This window comes from Aethalodelphis obliquidens, unplaced genomic scaffold (assembly GCF_003676395.1).
Source record: "Aethalodelphis obliquidens isolate GAN/ISIS:26980383/991018 unplaced genomic scaffold, ASM367639v1 scaffold7, whole genome shotgun sequence".
NCBI lineage: Eukaryota > Metazoa > Chordata > Mammalia > Artiodactyla > Delphinidae > Aethalodelphis > Aethalodelphis obliquidens.
In genome coordinates this window covers 10,145,594-10,160,432 of record NW_020837951.1, presented here as the reverse complement: position 1 = coordinate 10,160,432, position 14,839 = coordinate 10,145,594, and the positions used below count along the sequence as shown (strand labels likewise).

Below are 14,839 nucleotides of genomic sequence, written 5' to 3'. Positions count from 1 at the left end.
TACAATGTTATGTCAATTATATCTCAATTAAAAATATATACACAAAGAAATATATATATTAAAAAGTTGCCTATCTTGCCCTTGTTATCTCATTACTTAATTGCAATGTTTGAAAGAAAAGGAACATTTATTTTATACATAGTACCAACGGATGCTAAAGGAGGTGCTTTTATTACGTGATCTCATTTAACCATTAAGGAAAGACATACAGGATAAACTAGACAAGAAATCTGATATCCATAGCCACCACAGTTTGAGTAAACTAGACTAGAAGTTTGGTATCTATAGCCACCATAGTTCTTTATGTAGTCCATTAGCAACCAACAAACCACTTTTCCGAAAATGCTGGCTTTACCTCATTTGTGACCTTTGCACCAAAAAGCCAGCCTGCTCCTCGGGGACTGATTGCCCAAGTATCCACATCTTCAGGATCTGACCAAACCAGATCACAAAACGCTCCTTTATGAGGAATTTCCTGGTTCCGTTCAATGGTTCGAATTTGATCCAGTGTTTTGATATCAGGAGATAAACCACCATGAACACACAAAATCTGCTCATCTATTAACTAGCAAAAAAAGGAAAACAAAGAGTTGAACATATAATAATAAACTCAGTCATATATCTAAATCCATGAGTGAGTGCTAATGATATCAATATAACTGAAATGGCAATTAGATAAAAATATGCCAAGTGTTACTGGCAGGAAAATACTTGAGCTTTTTTTTAAAAAAGATTTACATAAACTTACAGCTGCTACTGTGAGCATGTCAAAAACTTTGGTACAGTATCTCCAGGCATTAGCATTTCCGTATTTGGTTTGGCACTCATCTATGAGAGAAACAAAGAGTTCTCATTAATGAAGTTCTGAATCTGCTGATAAAACTAAGGAATACAGGGGAGTTCCCTGGTGGTCCAGTGGTTAGGACTCAGCGCTTTTACTGCCGTGGCCCGGGTTCAATCCCTGGTCAGGGAACTAAGATCCTGCAAGCCATGAGGTGCGGCCAAAAAATAAATAAATAAATAAAATAAGTAAAGAATACATCTAATACTGGGACAACAGAAATTTGCTTAAACTAGGATGGCAAGTTATGATACATAGTTAGCCCTAGTAGGTCCTCCATGTAGAACCAGAAGGAGACCAGTGTCTAACTAGTCTAAGAATGTGGTCCTGCTTTTCATTCCAGAAGTGGCTCTAAGAACCAGCTGAAATTATTAGTCAAAATGCTATAATCAAGAAGAGTTGGGCTTCCCTGGTGGCGCAGTCTCCTATGCAGGAGACACGGGTTCGTGCCCCGGTCTGGGAAGATCCCACATGCCGCAGAGCAGCTGGGCCTGTGAGCCATGGCCGCTGAGCCTGTGCGTCTGGAGCCTGTGCTCCGCAACTGGAGAGGCCACGACAGTGAGAGGCCCGCGTACCGCAAAAAAGAAAAAAAAAAAAGAAGAGCTAAATATTAATTTCACATAACCCAAAGCAAAAGCTTTTGTCTTACTATTAATACCGGGGGGAATTTCCTGGCGGTCCAGAGGTTGGGACTCCATGCTTTCACTGCTGAGGGAGCAGGTTCCATCCCTGGTTGGGGAAGTGGGGCCCCGCAGGCCAAATAAATAAATAAATAAACTTAAAAAAAAAAATACTGGGCAATTCTATCAAACAGAGTAATGTATTTAATGTGACTACCTTATTCTAGCAGGATAATCAAACAAATTAGAAGAGCATGGATAATTCCCATTTCAACATTTTTCAGGCCTAGGTTGCCTCTTCTGAGATTTTCTGCAAATTGTGCAACTACATACTTGAGTTCCATTAAGTACCCCTGTAGTCATCACTAAGGACAAACTGCCAATCAGTTCTTACATATTCTCAGCTGAACATTCTCTCTGCTGTCTACAACAGTTAATAGAGTACATTATCTCTTCTCTCAGTTAATACCATGAAGTTCTGCTCTTTGGCTTCTTCCTTAATTTCGAAAAAAAATGGATGTATCACTAATTGCCCTAAGTACGGCTGAAAATGATACAGGATATAAGACTGTGGGGTATGGTCAATCCTCATAATTTTCTAAATTATATCTCTACGTGAGGCAGGGTCCTTATTGTAAACGTCTCATGAGACAGCTCTAACATTGAGCTCAGTTTACCAGCAGGAATCTTGTGAATTTTTCACCTTAACACGTAAGCAAAGCACTTGGTTCATAATAACTGCTAACCATATATTTATCAGTGTGAACTGAAGGCCCAATATAATAGCTATATATAGACATTTTTACTACTTTAAAATCAATGTTAAGTTCCATGATGACTAAAACTATCTCCCTCCTGAGGAGCAGATGGGCTTCCTCTTATCGGACAAAACCATAGATGAACACTAGAGCACAGCTTGGGATGAAAAAAATTCAATACTAGATGTGCTGTTGTCATTTTCTTCAGTCAAGGCATCTTGATTAAAATGTCCTCCTTCCTCTCCCCCTTTTACCTCTTTTGCCCTACACTGATATGTTGGTCAAATTCTGGGGTGTAATTATATATGTAACATCAATCTTACACAGTTGGAGCCAGTTGCTTTCACTGAGCTAACACCACATAATGTATTATCCAAAATACTGATTATTTTGCAAAAGAATCAAACACTTTTTATTCCAAATGATATTTGGCATTTTGTGAATGAAAATCTGAAGTAACTTCTAGAAAGGAGATAAATATTAGCCATCTAACTTTTCAATTCCTATTAACAGTATATCAACAATAAATTGTCGGGGAGTTCCCTGGTGGCCTAGTGGTTGGGATGTGGGGCTTTCACTGCTGTGGCCCAGGTTCAATCCTTGGTCGGGGAACTGAGATCCCACAAGACACGCGGTGCAGCCAAAAATAAATAAATAAATAGATAACAATACGTTGCCAAATTTCTCAATTTAATAATTGATAATGGCTGACAAAATCAGGAGTAAGAGAGTTCAGCTTATCTTTATAATGACAAAAGATAATTCAAAATATAAAGTCTAAAAACTAAAGGGTTATGAAATTAATATTTTCAAATCTCTCAATATCTTCCTTAATTGTGTTCAAGGAAAATTCTTATTAATAATATCAACAGGGCTTCCCTGGTGGCTCAGTTGTTAAGAATCCATCTGCCAATGCAGGGAACACGGGTTCGAGCCCTGGTCCTGGAGGATCCCACATGCTGTGGAACAACTAAGCCTGGGCGCCACAACTACTGAGCCTGCGCTAGAGCCCGCGAGCCACAACTACTGAAGCCCATGTGCCTAGGGCCTGTGCTCCGCAACAAGAGAAGCCACTGAAATGAGAAGCCCGCGCATGGCAATGAAGAGTAGCCCTCGCTTGCTGCAACTAGAGAAAAGCCCGCGCACAGCAACGAAGACCCAATGCAGCCAAAAATAAATAGATAGATAGATAGATAGATAGATAATAATAATCTCTACAGTTCTGTTATCTACCTCCTTCAAAGAGCTTCCTAACCTCATTTTGAAAAACTTTCAACCATGTAAAAATTTTATAGAAGTAGCTATTTTGCTTTTAATGGCTGCATTCTATTTATGACCTGAGGTCCTAGTATTCTCTGGAGAAAGCACACAGATTTACAGTACATCCATCCAGTATAGTACAGTGCAGCTATAAAATAACATCAATGAAGTGAAAAGGCTGATCACAATATTAAAAAACAAGTATGATCCCATTTTAGCTTGGGGTGTGTGTACACACGTATGTATAAACACACACACACATACATATATATAGGATAGGTTCTCAAACTGAGTGTGCAAAACATTCCCTTTCAGCAGATTCTAAGGTCCCACCCCAAAAGTGGCGCCTAGCAATCTACATTTTTAACAAGCATCCCAAATGATTCCAGTGAGATAAACTGAAGACTACACTTTGAGGCACTGATCTAGAAAGACATACACCAAAAAGTTAAAAATGGTTCTCTCAGACTACTATGTATAAAGTAATAAGCTACAAGGGTATACTGTACAGCACAGGGAATACAGCTTATATTTTATAATAATTTTAAAAGGAGTATAATCTCTAAAAATACTGAATCACTATGTTGTACATCTGAAACTAATATAATATTGTAAATCAACTATACTTCAATTAAAAAAAAAAGAATGGTTCTCTCTACATATCAATAGTCAGATTTTCAACTGACTGAGGGAAGAAAAGGAGTTAAAGGTGAGAAAGTGGAAAAAGATTATCTGTATTTTCTAATTTTACTATGAAAAGCACATGTATGACTTGTGTGGCTTTTTTCCCAAAGAGGAAGGTAAATCAATATTCAGAATCAGAGAAATAGAAGGTCTTACCATAAAATCCATACACCTGTGTAATCTGTCTACTCTCATGATTTCCTCGCAAAAGTGTAATACGATCAGGCCATTTAGCCTTTAGTGCAAGAAGGTAAGTGAAGGTCTCCAAACTATAGTAACCTCTGTCTACAAAATCACCCTGTAAAGTAAAAATTTACAGTTACAAACAATACAATAGCAACAATATTTTTTAAAAATTATACCAAAGGGCACAAACTCAAGAGACACAGCCCAAAATAACAAAAATGAAGAGTTACACATTGAATTATTTGGAAATTAGGTTTTAACAAAAAATTCAAATGGAAATAAATAAGCTGTTCCTACTAAATGTTTGTGCTAGTCTTATGCTACAGGAGCCTACAGGAACCTGCTGTGCAATTCTCTCAAGGATTTTCCCTGCAAAACCACCATTTTTTCAATTCTCTGTTACCTACATTAATAAATGTTTCTAAAACATCATGTGTGAATCAAAAAACTTTAAATGAATTTCAAAAATCTTTTTAACTGTATCAAAAGAGCTGTCAACTTGAAGAAAATAGTTTTTTTGTAAAAGCAATTACCATAATTATAACAGTATTCTACATTTAGCTTTGTATTTAACAACTACATAAGAGGATATACTATTTACACTTCCCATTTATGTTTTACTCGGGCCAATATTAGACCAATAAAAGATTAGAAAAGTGACCCAGAAATTTTCAGAAGGAAGGAAAATAACAGAAGGACTCAGAAAAAGTTCAACAGTAACATTATATTACAAAAAGAAAGTAAGCAAATATCTACCTTAACAGCAAATGTGTATATGTGTATATTAATCAATCCACAGATTAATAACAGGTGAAAATGAATGCTCAAAAAAAATCTGATAAAATAACAGTAAACTGAAGATTTATGCCTTAAACCTGTGGGCTATTTTAAGGCCTAACCATTACTGAGGGCTACAACCCAGTCCTGTGTATACAGCAGTTTACAAAAGCAATTATTCTCAACTAGAGGACACAGCAAAATGTAGAAAAGCATAGAATCACCTTTTCACGTATTTAAATAGTGATTGTCACATGGCAACGAAATTATTACATAATTTACATGTAGTAAGTCAGATCCCTTCCATTTAAAATAAGTACTTGACATCACTGGTGTTTACATACCATAAATATGTAGTTTGTGTCAGGAACCTGACCTCCAGTTCTGAATAGTTCACAAAGGTCATAAAACTATAAAAGAAAGGCAATATATGCTGATTACAAATTCCTGTGAAGGAGTAAAATAATAAAACCGAGGCCAAACTGTATAAAGAAGCAGTTAATTAAGAGGACTTCAAATATTTACATTTATACAAAGAAATGAAGTGCAAACTAAACTGCCAAGCACACAGCTCCCAAGCCTTAAAAAAAAAAAAAAAAGCACTAAAATGAAGCTCAGTTATCACTAAAATCATTCCTAAGTCATTAATGTTATAGGCAATCCCCTTTCAAATTTCTTTCATACTTCTCCCCATCTATCACTTGAGAATTTGAAATCATTTATCAGTTACCTGTCAATAAGCTAACCCAATCACCTTGCCCCACCTTCAACATCTATCTTAAAGAGACAAAAGATAAGGAAACAAGTGGATAAGAATTTCTTTGGAAGAATGAAGTTATATGACACTTCGTAGTGTCGGAAAGAGCAGATCAACCTACCTTCTTACACTCTACTTTGGAAGATGTGTACCCTCAGCTTCTACAGCTGTGGAGAGTCTTCTCAATAATCAGTAGAAAAAGAATAGTATATTTCATCATATTCTACTTGACTGAAAATTTAACTGACAAAAATGTGCGTTCGATAACTTCAGTCAACTCGATTATCCTAATCCTACTTCCTAAAGTCACAGTTTTTCTGAAAAAGGATTTTAGATTAAAGGAACTGACTATAATATACCATACCAACTACAACCAATAATTTCCTTCACATCTATCTTTTACACTTGAAAGTAGTATTACTACTTAAATTTCTAACACTTAAAACAGTACAGAAATCTTAGTCATAGTGAACAAAACTGAAATTTAAAGATTAACTACTGAAATAAAGTACTACCCTTTGTAGCAATGTTTCATAAGTCTGAAGAGTTGTCACTTGCTTAAAAAAAAAAAACTTTAGAAAGTTTAAAATAAAATTTTCCTATCTTCTTAAAATTAGCAAGCAAACAAATGAAACAAATTCAGTCTCAGTCAACTGGTAGACTATTATTCATTCAAAATATATGCTGTTCATTTCTACAAAGTGGAATCCCTTCCTTTGAAGGAATATACTTCTCACTTCCCACCGCACAGATATATATATATGATGTGTGTATGTATATCATATATATGTATAAATACAATCACACACAATATGAGCAGTAAAAAATAAGTATATATATATAAATAAACTTTCAGTGTATATATATACACATATACATATATGTGTTTGTGTTACTTTGGCCTAGTAACTCCACTTCTGTGACTATATCCTAAAGGCAAAAAAAAAAATAAAGTAGTCTGTATAACATAAAGAAAATGCATCATAGCATCATTTCTAATAACAGAAGAAACAACCTTCGTAACTAACGTAAGGGAATATTAATAAAGTATGATCTACCAATTCAAAGACCTGGACCTTAGGCAGTCATAAATAATGATTATAATGGAAACTATGTAGCAAAGTGGGAAAATGACTAGGGAAAAGAATGGAACACAAAACTATACCTCTAATATAACTACACAATTTTGTCATGTAAAAATTGAGTATGTACACACTCAAAGTCAGGAAGGAAACATTAAAAAGTTTTATGAAACAATTGCTTCTATAAAAGTGTGGTGAAAGAGTGTCCTTAGACCTTACTACTGATGTCTGTAGAAACACATTCTTGAATAAAAACTTTGTAAGTTTCCATTTAACTTATATATATTTAATGGATGATCAAAAATTCTGCTTTGGGGACCCATAGTTCCTACTCCATATTGGTAGTTTTTTCCAAAATTCTTTAATATAATAAATATTTACTGAAAACATATGCAGACAATTAACCTTGTCATACATTACTGGAAGCCCATCTCATTATTTCACAAATAATTTCTACCATCTATTGTATGTTTTCATATCACACACACTCTGTAAATGTTCTCATTTTAAAACAAAACCAATCCCGAGAAGTGGATTTTATTCCATTATTAGAGGCAAGGAAATAGTTGGCTAACTCAGCAGTTTTTAAACTTTCTGGTTTCAGGACCCACTCACAGTCTTAAAAATTACAGGTCCCCAAAAAGCTTTTGTTTATACGTTGTATGAATCAGTATTAACCACATTAGAAATTTAAAGTGTAACACATACCTTCATACAGGTATGTGTTACAAAAGGGAAGAGAATTTTAATAACCTTTAGAGATAATGGTGCATATTCTTCTTTTAATACATCAAAACTTGACAATTGGTCTCTTCTCAAACTCTGTTAGATAAGTTGGTCTAACACTTCGAGTGGGTAACACACTGGTTATTTGGAAAATGGAAATGACATTTCTTTATACATCATCAAAAAAATATTTGTTAATTTACTCACCTCATCAGAAAAGTCTTTTAAGTATCAGAAGCTAGTAGCCTCATGGTGGTAAACTCAAATTTTCTAAAATTCCAATATTTCACTTGAAAACTCAAATACTGTCATCAGCAACAAATAACGTCAATTGTTTTCCTTGAAGTGACTGGCTCACTTCGTTCACTTTTGCAAAACAGTTGCCAAATACCTGTAGTTTGTCATTCATTCTCTCAGGTAAAAACAGCGTTCCATTGAAAAAAAGAGGCTATTTCAGCAGGAGATGCAAAGAACTGCACAAGTACTTTTCTTTTGAGCAAACCATTTTTCTTTGATATGCAGTAGATGTGCTTTATGCATACTTCCTATTTCATCACAGGGACTACTCAAAAGATGTATCTACTGAGGGGTCAAGAGTGCCAATTAATATTACTGCTTCATCATGGACATTCTTAAGTGATACTGGCATTTTATTTTACTGTACATGCATGCATGCTGGTGAAGAATACAATGACAACCAGCATAGGCTGGTGACACTCCCTTGATTCATTCTGAGGCACCAACAGTTTTACCCTCAGTTGATTTTCTGCCAACTTACAGATGCTCAAGGGTCCACAGGCCATATTTAAAGAACTGAAGAGCTAGATGAAATGGCTTCTTAAACAGCTGTTATGTACCCAAGCAGGACCTAACTTAAACCAAGCTCTGTCTGACACTGAAGTCTACAATCTCCTCACTAGATTATGTTGTTTCAATGCTTCTCAGCAACTGTATGCTTGTCAACATTTCTTATGAGTTTATTTATACTCATAAACCAATCCTGCAATTCCAAAACTAGCCCAAGGGGAAGACAACTGTACAAGTCCCAAAAGATACACCTTACATTTGACTAGTCTGCAGACATTTAGAAGCTCCTCAAGTCCCATGCTTTTGATGAGCAATTGTTTTAAAGGGTCAAGTACAAGAGAAACACGGCTCAATTTGGTGGTAGTCTTAAAATAACATGGGCTGGGAGTTCCCTGGGGGCCTAGTGGTTAGGATTCCAGGCTTTCACTGACGTGGCCCAGGTTCAATCCCTGGTCGGGGAAGTGAGATCCCACAAGCCGTGCAGCCAAAAAATAAATAAATAAATAAATAAATAAATAGCATGGGCTATCGGGCACCCAAATGAGTTTCAAATCTCAGCTCTGTCCCTTAGTAGCTGTGCGAATTTGGGTTAATTCCTCAATCTTTCAACTCAGTTTCCTTCTCTACAAAACCCTACCTCATAGGAACCTTAAAAAAAAAAATTGACATGCAATATGTGAAAAAGTACATTATTAATGTCAAAACACAAGATAAATGTAAGTAAGAATTGTACATTTGACTGAAGGTATATATAATCTATCAGTAGAAGTGCAAATTTATTATCTGAATTAATTTTAGCAGTTTGAAGTTGTCTCTAACTTCCTGACCTCTGATTATGACTATAATTCATATTATTGAAAAGTCTTGGGGAATTCCCTGGCAGTTCAATAGGTAGGACTCTGCACTTTCTGGGTTTTTTTTTGCGGTACGCGGGCCTCTCACTGTTGTGGCCTCTCCCGTTGCGGAGCGCAGGCTCCGGTCGCGCAGGCTCAACGGCCATGGCCCACGGGCCCAGCCGCTCCGTGGCATGTGGGATTTTCCCGGACCAGGGCATGAACCCGTGTCCCCTGCATCAGCAGGCGGACTCTCAACCACTGCGCCATCAGGGAAACCCAGGACTCTGCACTTTCACTGCCAAGGGCACGGGTTCGATCCCTGGTCAGGAACTAAGATCTCACAAGCCTCGTGCTGCGGCCAATAAACACAGGTAACCCCTCAATTTTAATATTATAATCAAGGGAAAGCATTACTTGGTTTATTTCAGCTTTTAGAAATATGTTAAGGCACTGCTTATATTAATACCCTTTATGTTAGCAAAATACAAATATTTATTATACTTTTGGAGAGAAGTTACATGGAAATTAAGAAGAACTCCTAAGGTCTAGAGAACTAGAATTTTAACAGATTAAATATGACATAGTGGGGGCCTCTATTTAGAAGCTGATAACATGCAGATGTCATTTATTATAACCTCACACATCCAAAGAACAGACTGAAAAACCAAAAAGAAAAGAGCTAAGCAGTCAAAATAGAACTTTATGGGACTTCCCTGCTGGTCCAGTGACTAAGAGTCCGCCTTCCAGTGCAGGGGATGCAAGTTCGATCCCTGGTCAGGGAACTAAGATCCCACATGCCACGGGGCAACTAAGCCTGCATGCCGCAACTACTGAGCCTGCACTCTCTAGAGCCCTAGTGCCGCAACTAGAGAGAAGCCGGCAACGAAGGGCCTGCGCGCGCCGCAACGGAGACCCAGGGCAGCCAAATTAAAAGAAAAAAAAAATAGAACTGTACTCATGGAGCAGCCCTCAATCACAACCAAGCTACACACATTTCTGCTCCTTTAGGCAGTCATAGTTAAGGTCCTGTAGGAATTCATAAATACTATATTGTTCACAAATATTATGTCTTATAGCCCCAACTCCATTGCATGCACAGAGCAGGCTATGAGTGTTCTGTTCAGCTTTCATTTCCCAGTAAAAAAGAAAAAACTACAAATACACAGTTTTCTAACTAGGCTAAACACTGACAGTAAGAGTCTAAAGATGAGGTGTACCCCTCCTGTCAATGCTCTGAAACTCTTAAAAACAAACAAAACCCCAGCAGATGAAAAAATGAACTGTCTTTCTCATCCCATTCTAGCACTGACTTGCTGTAAAATCATGCACCAATAATTTTATCTTTCTGAACTGCTGCTATTCTCATTCCCACTAAGGAAATGATAAATTTTCAATAAATTTCAATAAAATTTTCAATAAAATATGACATTAAGTGAACAGAACAGAAATGAACAGAATGAATAAAAAATTAGTGCCTAACACCAAAGCATCTGCTATCAATCATAATAACTAGAAGCAGCCCGCATTTGTATTTTATACCTCCCCCTGTCCACAGAGCAATAATGCTTCTTCACTTTCTAAGTATGATTTCAACAAAGTCCATGAATAATTTGACCACTGCTTTTGTTCACTTTAACAGTAACCAGGAATCATTAATGTCACACAGACTGAGGCACCCTAGCCAACCACCAGCATTTTTTTTTAATATTTTGCAGCACAACTGGAAACAGACATGGACAGACAGTACAAAAGCTAAAAATCTCCACATGAAATTTTACCTGTCCATGTATGTCTCCACACACTGTTACTGGTGTTGATACTGGCTGGACGTTTGACTCTTCCAAGAGGAGGTCACAAACATAGTCACATAGCCGCTGTAAGAAGAGAAAATAAAATGCAACCTTTTATTACAATATTAAAACTAAAGACCAAATGCAAAAAAGACAAGAACTAATCCGTGTATTGTTTCACAGGAAAGGAAACTATGATGATTCTGGGATTCGATTTCTGTCAGCTTTTACCTTCCTCTCACAATGCGTATTCCAAAATGCAAACTCCCTGGCTTACAGGTAATAGGTTCTAGAAGACAGAGAGCTCTGCAAGGAACAGTAAAATGATGTTTTTCAACAGAAAAATGCAAAAGTCAATAAAGAGGAAAAGGTTTTTACCTGCTAATTTTTTTTTTTTTTTTTTTGCGGTACGCAGGCCTCTCACCCCTGTGGCCTCTTCCTTTGCAGAGCACAGGCTCCGGATGCACAGGCCCAGCAGTCACGGCTCACGGGCCCAGCCGCTCCGCGGCACGCAGGATCCCCCCGGACTGGGGCACGAACCCACACGTCCCCTGCATAGGCAGGCGGACTCTCAACCACGGCGCCACCAGGGAAGCCCTTATCTGCTAATTTTTAAAGTACATTGCAAACCATGCACTTACCAAATATGACCCAGCAACTGCATTCTTGGCAATGAAAATTTATGATCACATAAAAACCTGTACACAAAGGTCCATAGAAGCTTAATTCATAAGAGCCAAAAACTAGAAATAAATCAGTTGTCCTTCAACAGTGAACAGTTAAATTATGGTACATTCACACCGTGGAATACTATTCAGTAATAAAAAACAAACTACTGACACATGACAATCTGTATAAATTTCAAGGGATTTATGCTGAGTGGGGAGAAAAAAAAAAACCTATCCCAAAAGGTTATATACTGTATGATTCCATTTATATAACATTCTTGAAATAAAAAATTTATAGAAATGGAGACCAGATTAGTGATTGCCAAGGGTCTAGGAGGTAGGGGCAGCAGGAGGGAAATGCGTATGGTTACGAAAAGGACAACATGTGGACTCCTTGGGGTGATGGAACTGTCTGTATCATGAATGTGGTATTAGATACATGAGACTACAGATATAACAATACTGCATAGAACTAAATACACACACAAATGAGTACAAGTAAAACTGGAGAATTATGAACAAGATCGTGGAGTGTATCAATGTCAATATCCTGATTGTGGTATTTGTTCCACAAGACATTACTACCAGAGAAAACTGGGTAAAGGGTACATGGGATCACTTGGTATTATTTCTTACAATTGCATATAAATCTACAATTATCTCAAAATAGAAAGGTTAACAAAATTAATCGCAAAATGTACATTTAAGAGTCACTCTACCTTTTAAAAAGAACTCTAGGGGAACTTCCCTGGTGGCGCAGTGGTTAAGAATCCTCCTGCCAATGCAGCAGATACGGGTTCGAGCCCTGGTCCGGGAAGATCCCACATGCCGTGCAGCAACTAAGCCCGTGCACCACAACTACTGAGCCTCCGCTCTAGAGCCCGCATGCCACAACTACCGAAGCCCACGCGCCTAGAGCCCGTGCTCCACAACAAAGAGAAGCCACTGCAATGAGAAGTCCACGCACCGCAACAAAGAGTAGCCCCCGCTCGCCGCAACTAGAGAAAGCCTGCATGCAGCAACGAAGACCCAACACAGCCAAAAATTAATTAAGGAATTAATTTTTTTAAAAAAGAACTCTAGGGACTTCCCTGGTGGTCCAGTAGGTAAGACTCCATGCTCCCAATGCAGGGGGCCCGGGTGTGATCCCTAGTCAGGGAACTAGATCCCACGTGCATGCTACAACCAAGAGTTTGCATGCCACAACTAAGGGTTCACATGCCACAACTAAGAAGTCCGCATGCCGCAACTAAAGAAGTCTGCATGCCGCAACAAAGATCCAGCGTGCTGCAACTGAGACCTGGCACAGCCAAAATAAATATTAAAAAAAAAAAAAAAGAACTGGGGGGGAATCTTCCTTCCATCTGAGACCAGTTAATACTACAGTCAGAGGCCCTACTAGATTTTATGAAGATCTGCCAAGAAAGGACAAGTTAAACTACACAAGTATAATGAAATGATTTTAAACATTAATTAAGGAATCTAAATGCTACAATTTACTTAAATATATGAGAGACACACTTTAACAGTTATAGCGGGCTTCCCTGGCGGCGCAGTGGTTGAGAGTCCGCCTGCCGATGCAGGGGACGTGGGTTCGTGCCCCGTTCCGGGAAGATCCCTCATGCCGCGGAGCGGCTGGGCCCGCGAGCCATGGCCGCTGAGCCTGCGCGTCCGGAGCCTGTGCTCCGCAACGGGAGAGGCCACAACAGTGAGAGACCCGCGTACCGCAAACAAACAAACAAACAAACAAACAAAAACAGTTATAGCTACAACACTTTACACAGAGGCAAGCATAGGAGAGAACTCACAATGGGAGGGGGGAGGAAGAGCAAGAAAAAAGTCCCCCCCCCCAAAAAAAATGAGGGGAAACCAAGCTGTTTAAAACATCTTCAAAATAAAAAGGTTTGCTCTTATTCATAGGATAAGTTCCTGATCTTCAAATAGCACCTCAAAGGCAAGATCATCTTTTTGGCCTGGAGTCCTTCTGGCCCTGAGTAGGGAGCTCCTTCTGTGCTGAATTTCCTACAACCCTCAGATGCTTCAATAAACAATCCTTGGTCCAGATATATAATACATCCATTATTTGTGAAAGGAACAGACACTGGTGAGTGAAACAATGTTTCTGAACTCAGAGCCTTAAGTTTATCATGAAAGATGGTCTCTAAGGTTCCTTCAGTTCCACTTTGCATTTGTTTAAAAAAAACAAAAACAAAAAACCTCAGCTTTTTCCTTCCTATGTAGGGAAAAACTCAGTTCTTCCCTACTCTGTGCTTCTTTCCTATGTGTCTCCCTTACTAGTCACACAGAACACTCACAGTTTTGACACTCCTGGTCACCAAGGTTTTTTCTCCCTACAATATGCAATTCTCTGCAACACCAGCGGGGTATCCTACGATTTAACTCAATTCTGACATTATCTACCAGAGATAGTGTCAGATCCCACAGGTTAAGGGCTCAGTCCCACAACACTGCCCCCCCCAACAACTCCCCTGCCAATATACACACACACTTCAGACACCAGTTGCAAGCCCAGGTTATCACCTGCGCTTCTAACCAACCGGGTATAGATCAGAGGTTCCAAAGACCTCCTCCTTAGGTTTGAATAATTTGCTAGAGCAGCTCACAGAACTCAGGGAAACACTTGCATTTACCAGTTTACTAAAGGATGTGATAAAGGATACAGATGACATCCACATTTAAGAGATATATCGGGCAAGGTATGGGGAAAGGATGGAAACCACTGATCTTTTTACTATCACCATAGTTTTGCCTTTTCTAGAATGTCATATAGTTGGAATCATACATATGTTGTCTTTTCAGGTTGGCTTCTTTCACGTAGTAATACGCATTTAAGCTTCCTTCATGTCTCTCCATGGCTTGATAGCTCATTTCTTTTCAGCGCTGAATAATATTCCATTATCTCAATGTACCAGTTTATTTAACCATTTGTCTACTGAAGGACATCTTGGTTGCTTTCAAATTTTGGCAATTATGAATAATGCTGCCATAAACATCTGTGTATAGGTTTTACAGTGGATGTTAAGTTT

The 14,839-nt window shown here is 38.2% G+C and overlaps 1 protein-coding gene and 1 non-coding gene across 2 annotated transcripts in view; one reads left to right on the top strand and one right to left on the bottom strand.

The window, feature by feature from the left end:
* The window catches only part of PPP6C (protein phosphatase 6 catalytic subunit), a 31,397-nt gene that overhangs the window by 3,263 nt on the left and 13,295 nt on the right, over nt 1-14,839 (bottom strand). Inside the window, exons 2-6 of the mRNA XM_027104880.1 lie at nt 11,113-11,208; nt 5,471-5,536; nt 4,320-4,461; nt 749-828; nt 356-565 (exon numbers count right to left, since the gene is read on the bottom strand). Of these exons, the coding sequence (XP_026960681.1) occupies nt 356-565; nt 749-828; nt 4,320-4,461; nt 5,471-5,536; nt 11,113-11,208 (594 nt within the window). The remainder of the gene's footprint in view (nt 1-355; nt 566-748; nt 829-4,319; nt 4,462-5,470; nt 5,537-11,112; nt 11,209-14,839) is intronic.
* TRNAK-UUU (transfer RNA lysine (anticodon UUU)) lies at nt 902-973 on the top strand. The gene has a single exon. It is a non-coding gene; the product is annotated as a tRNA-Lys (tRNA).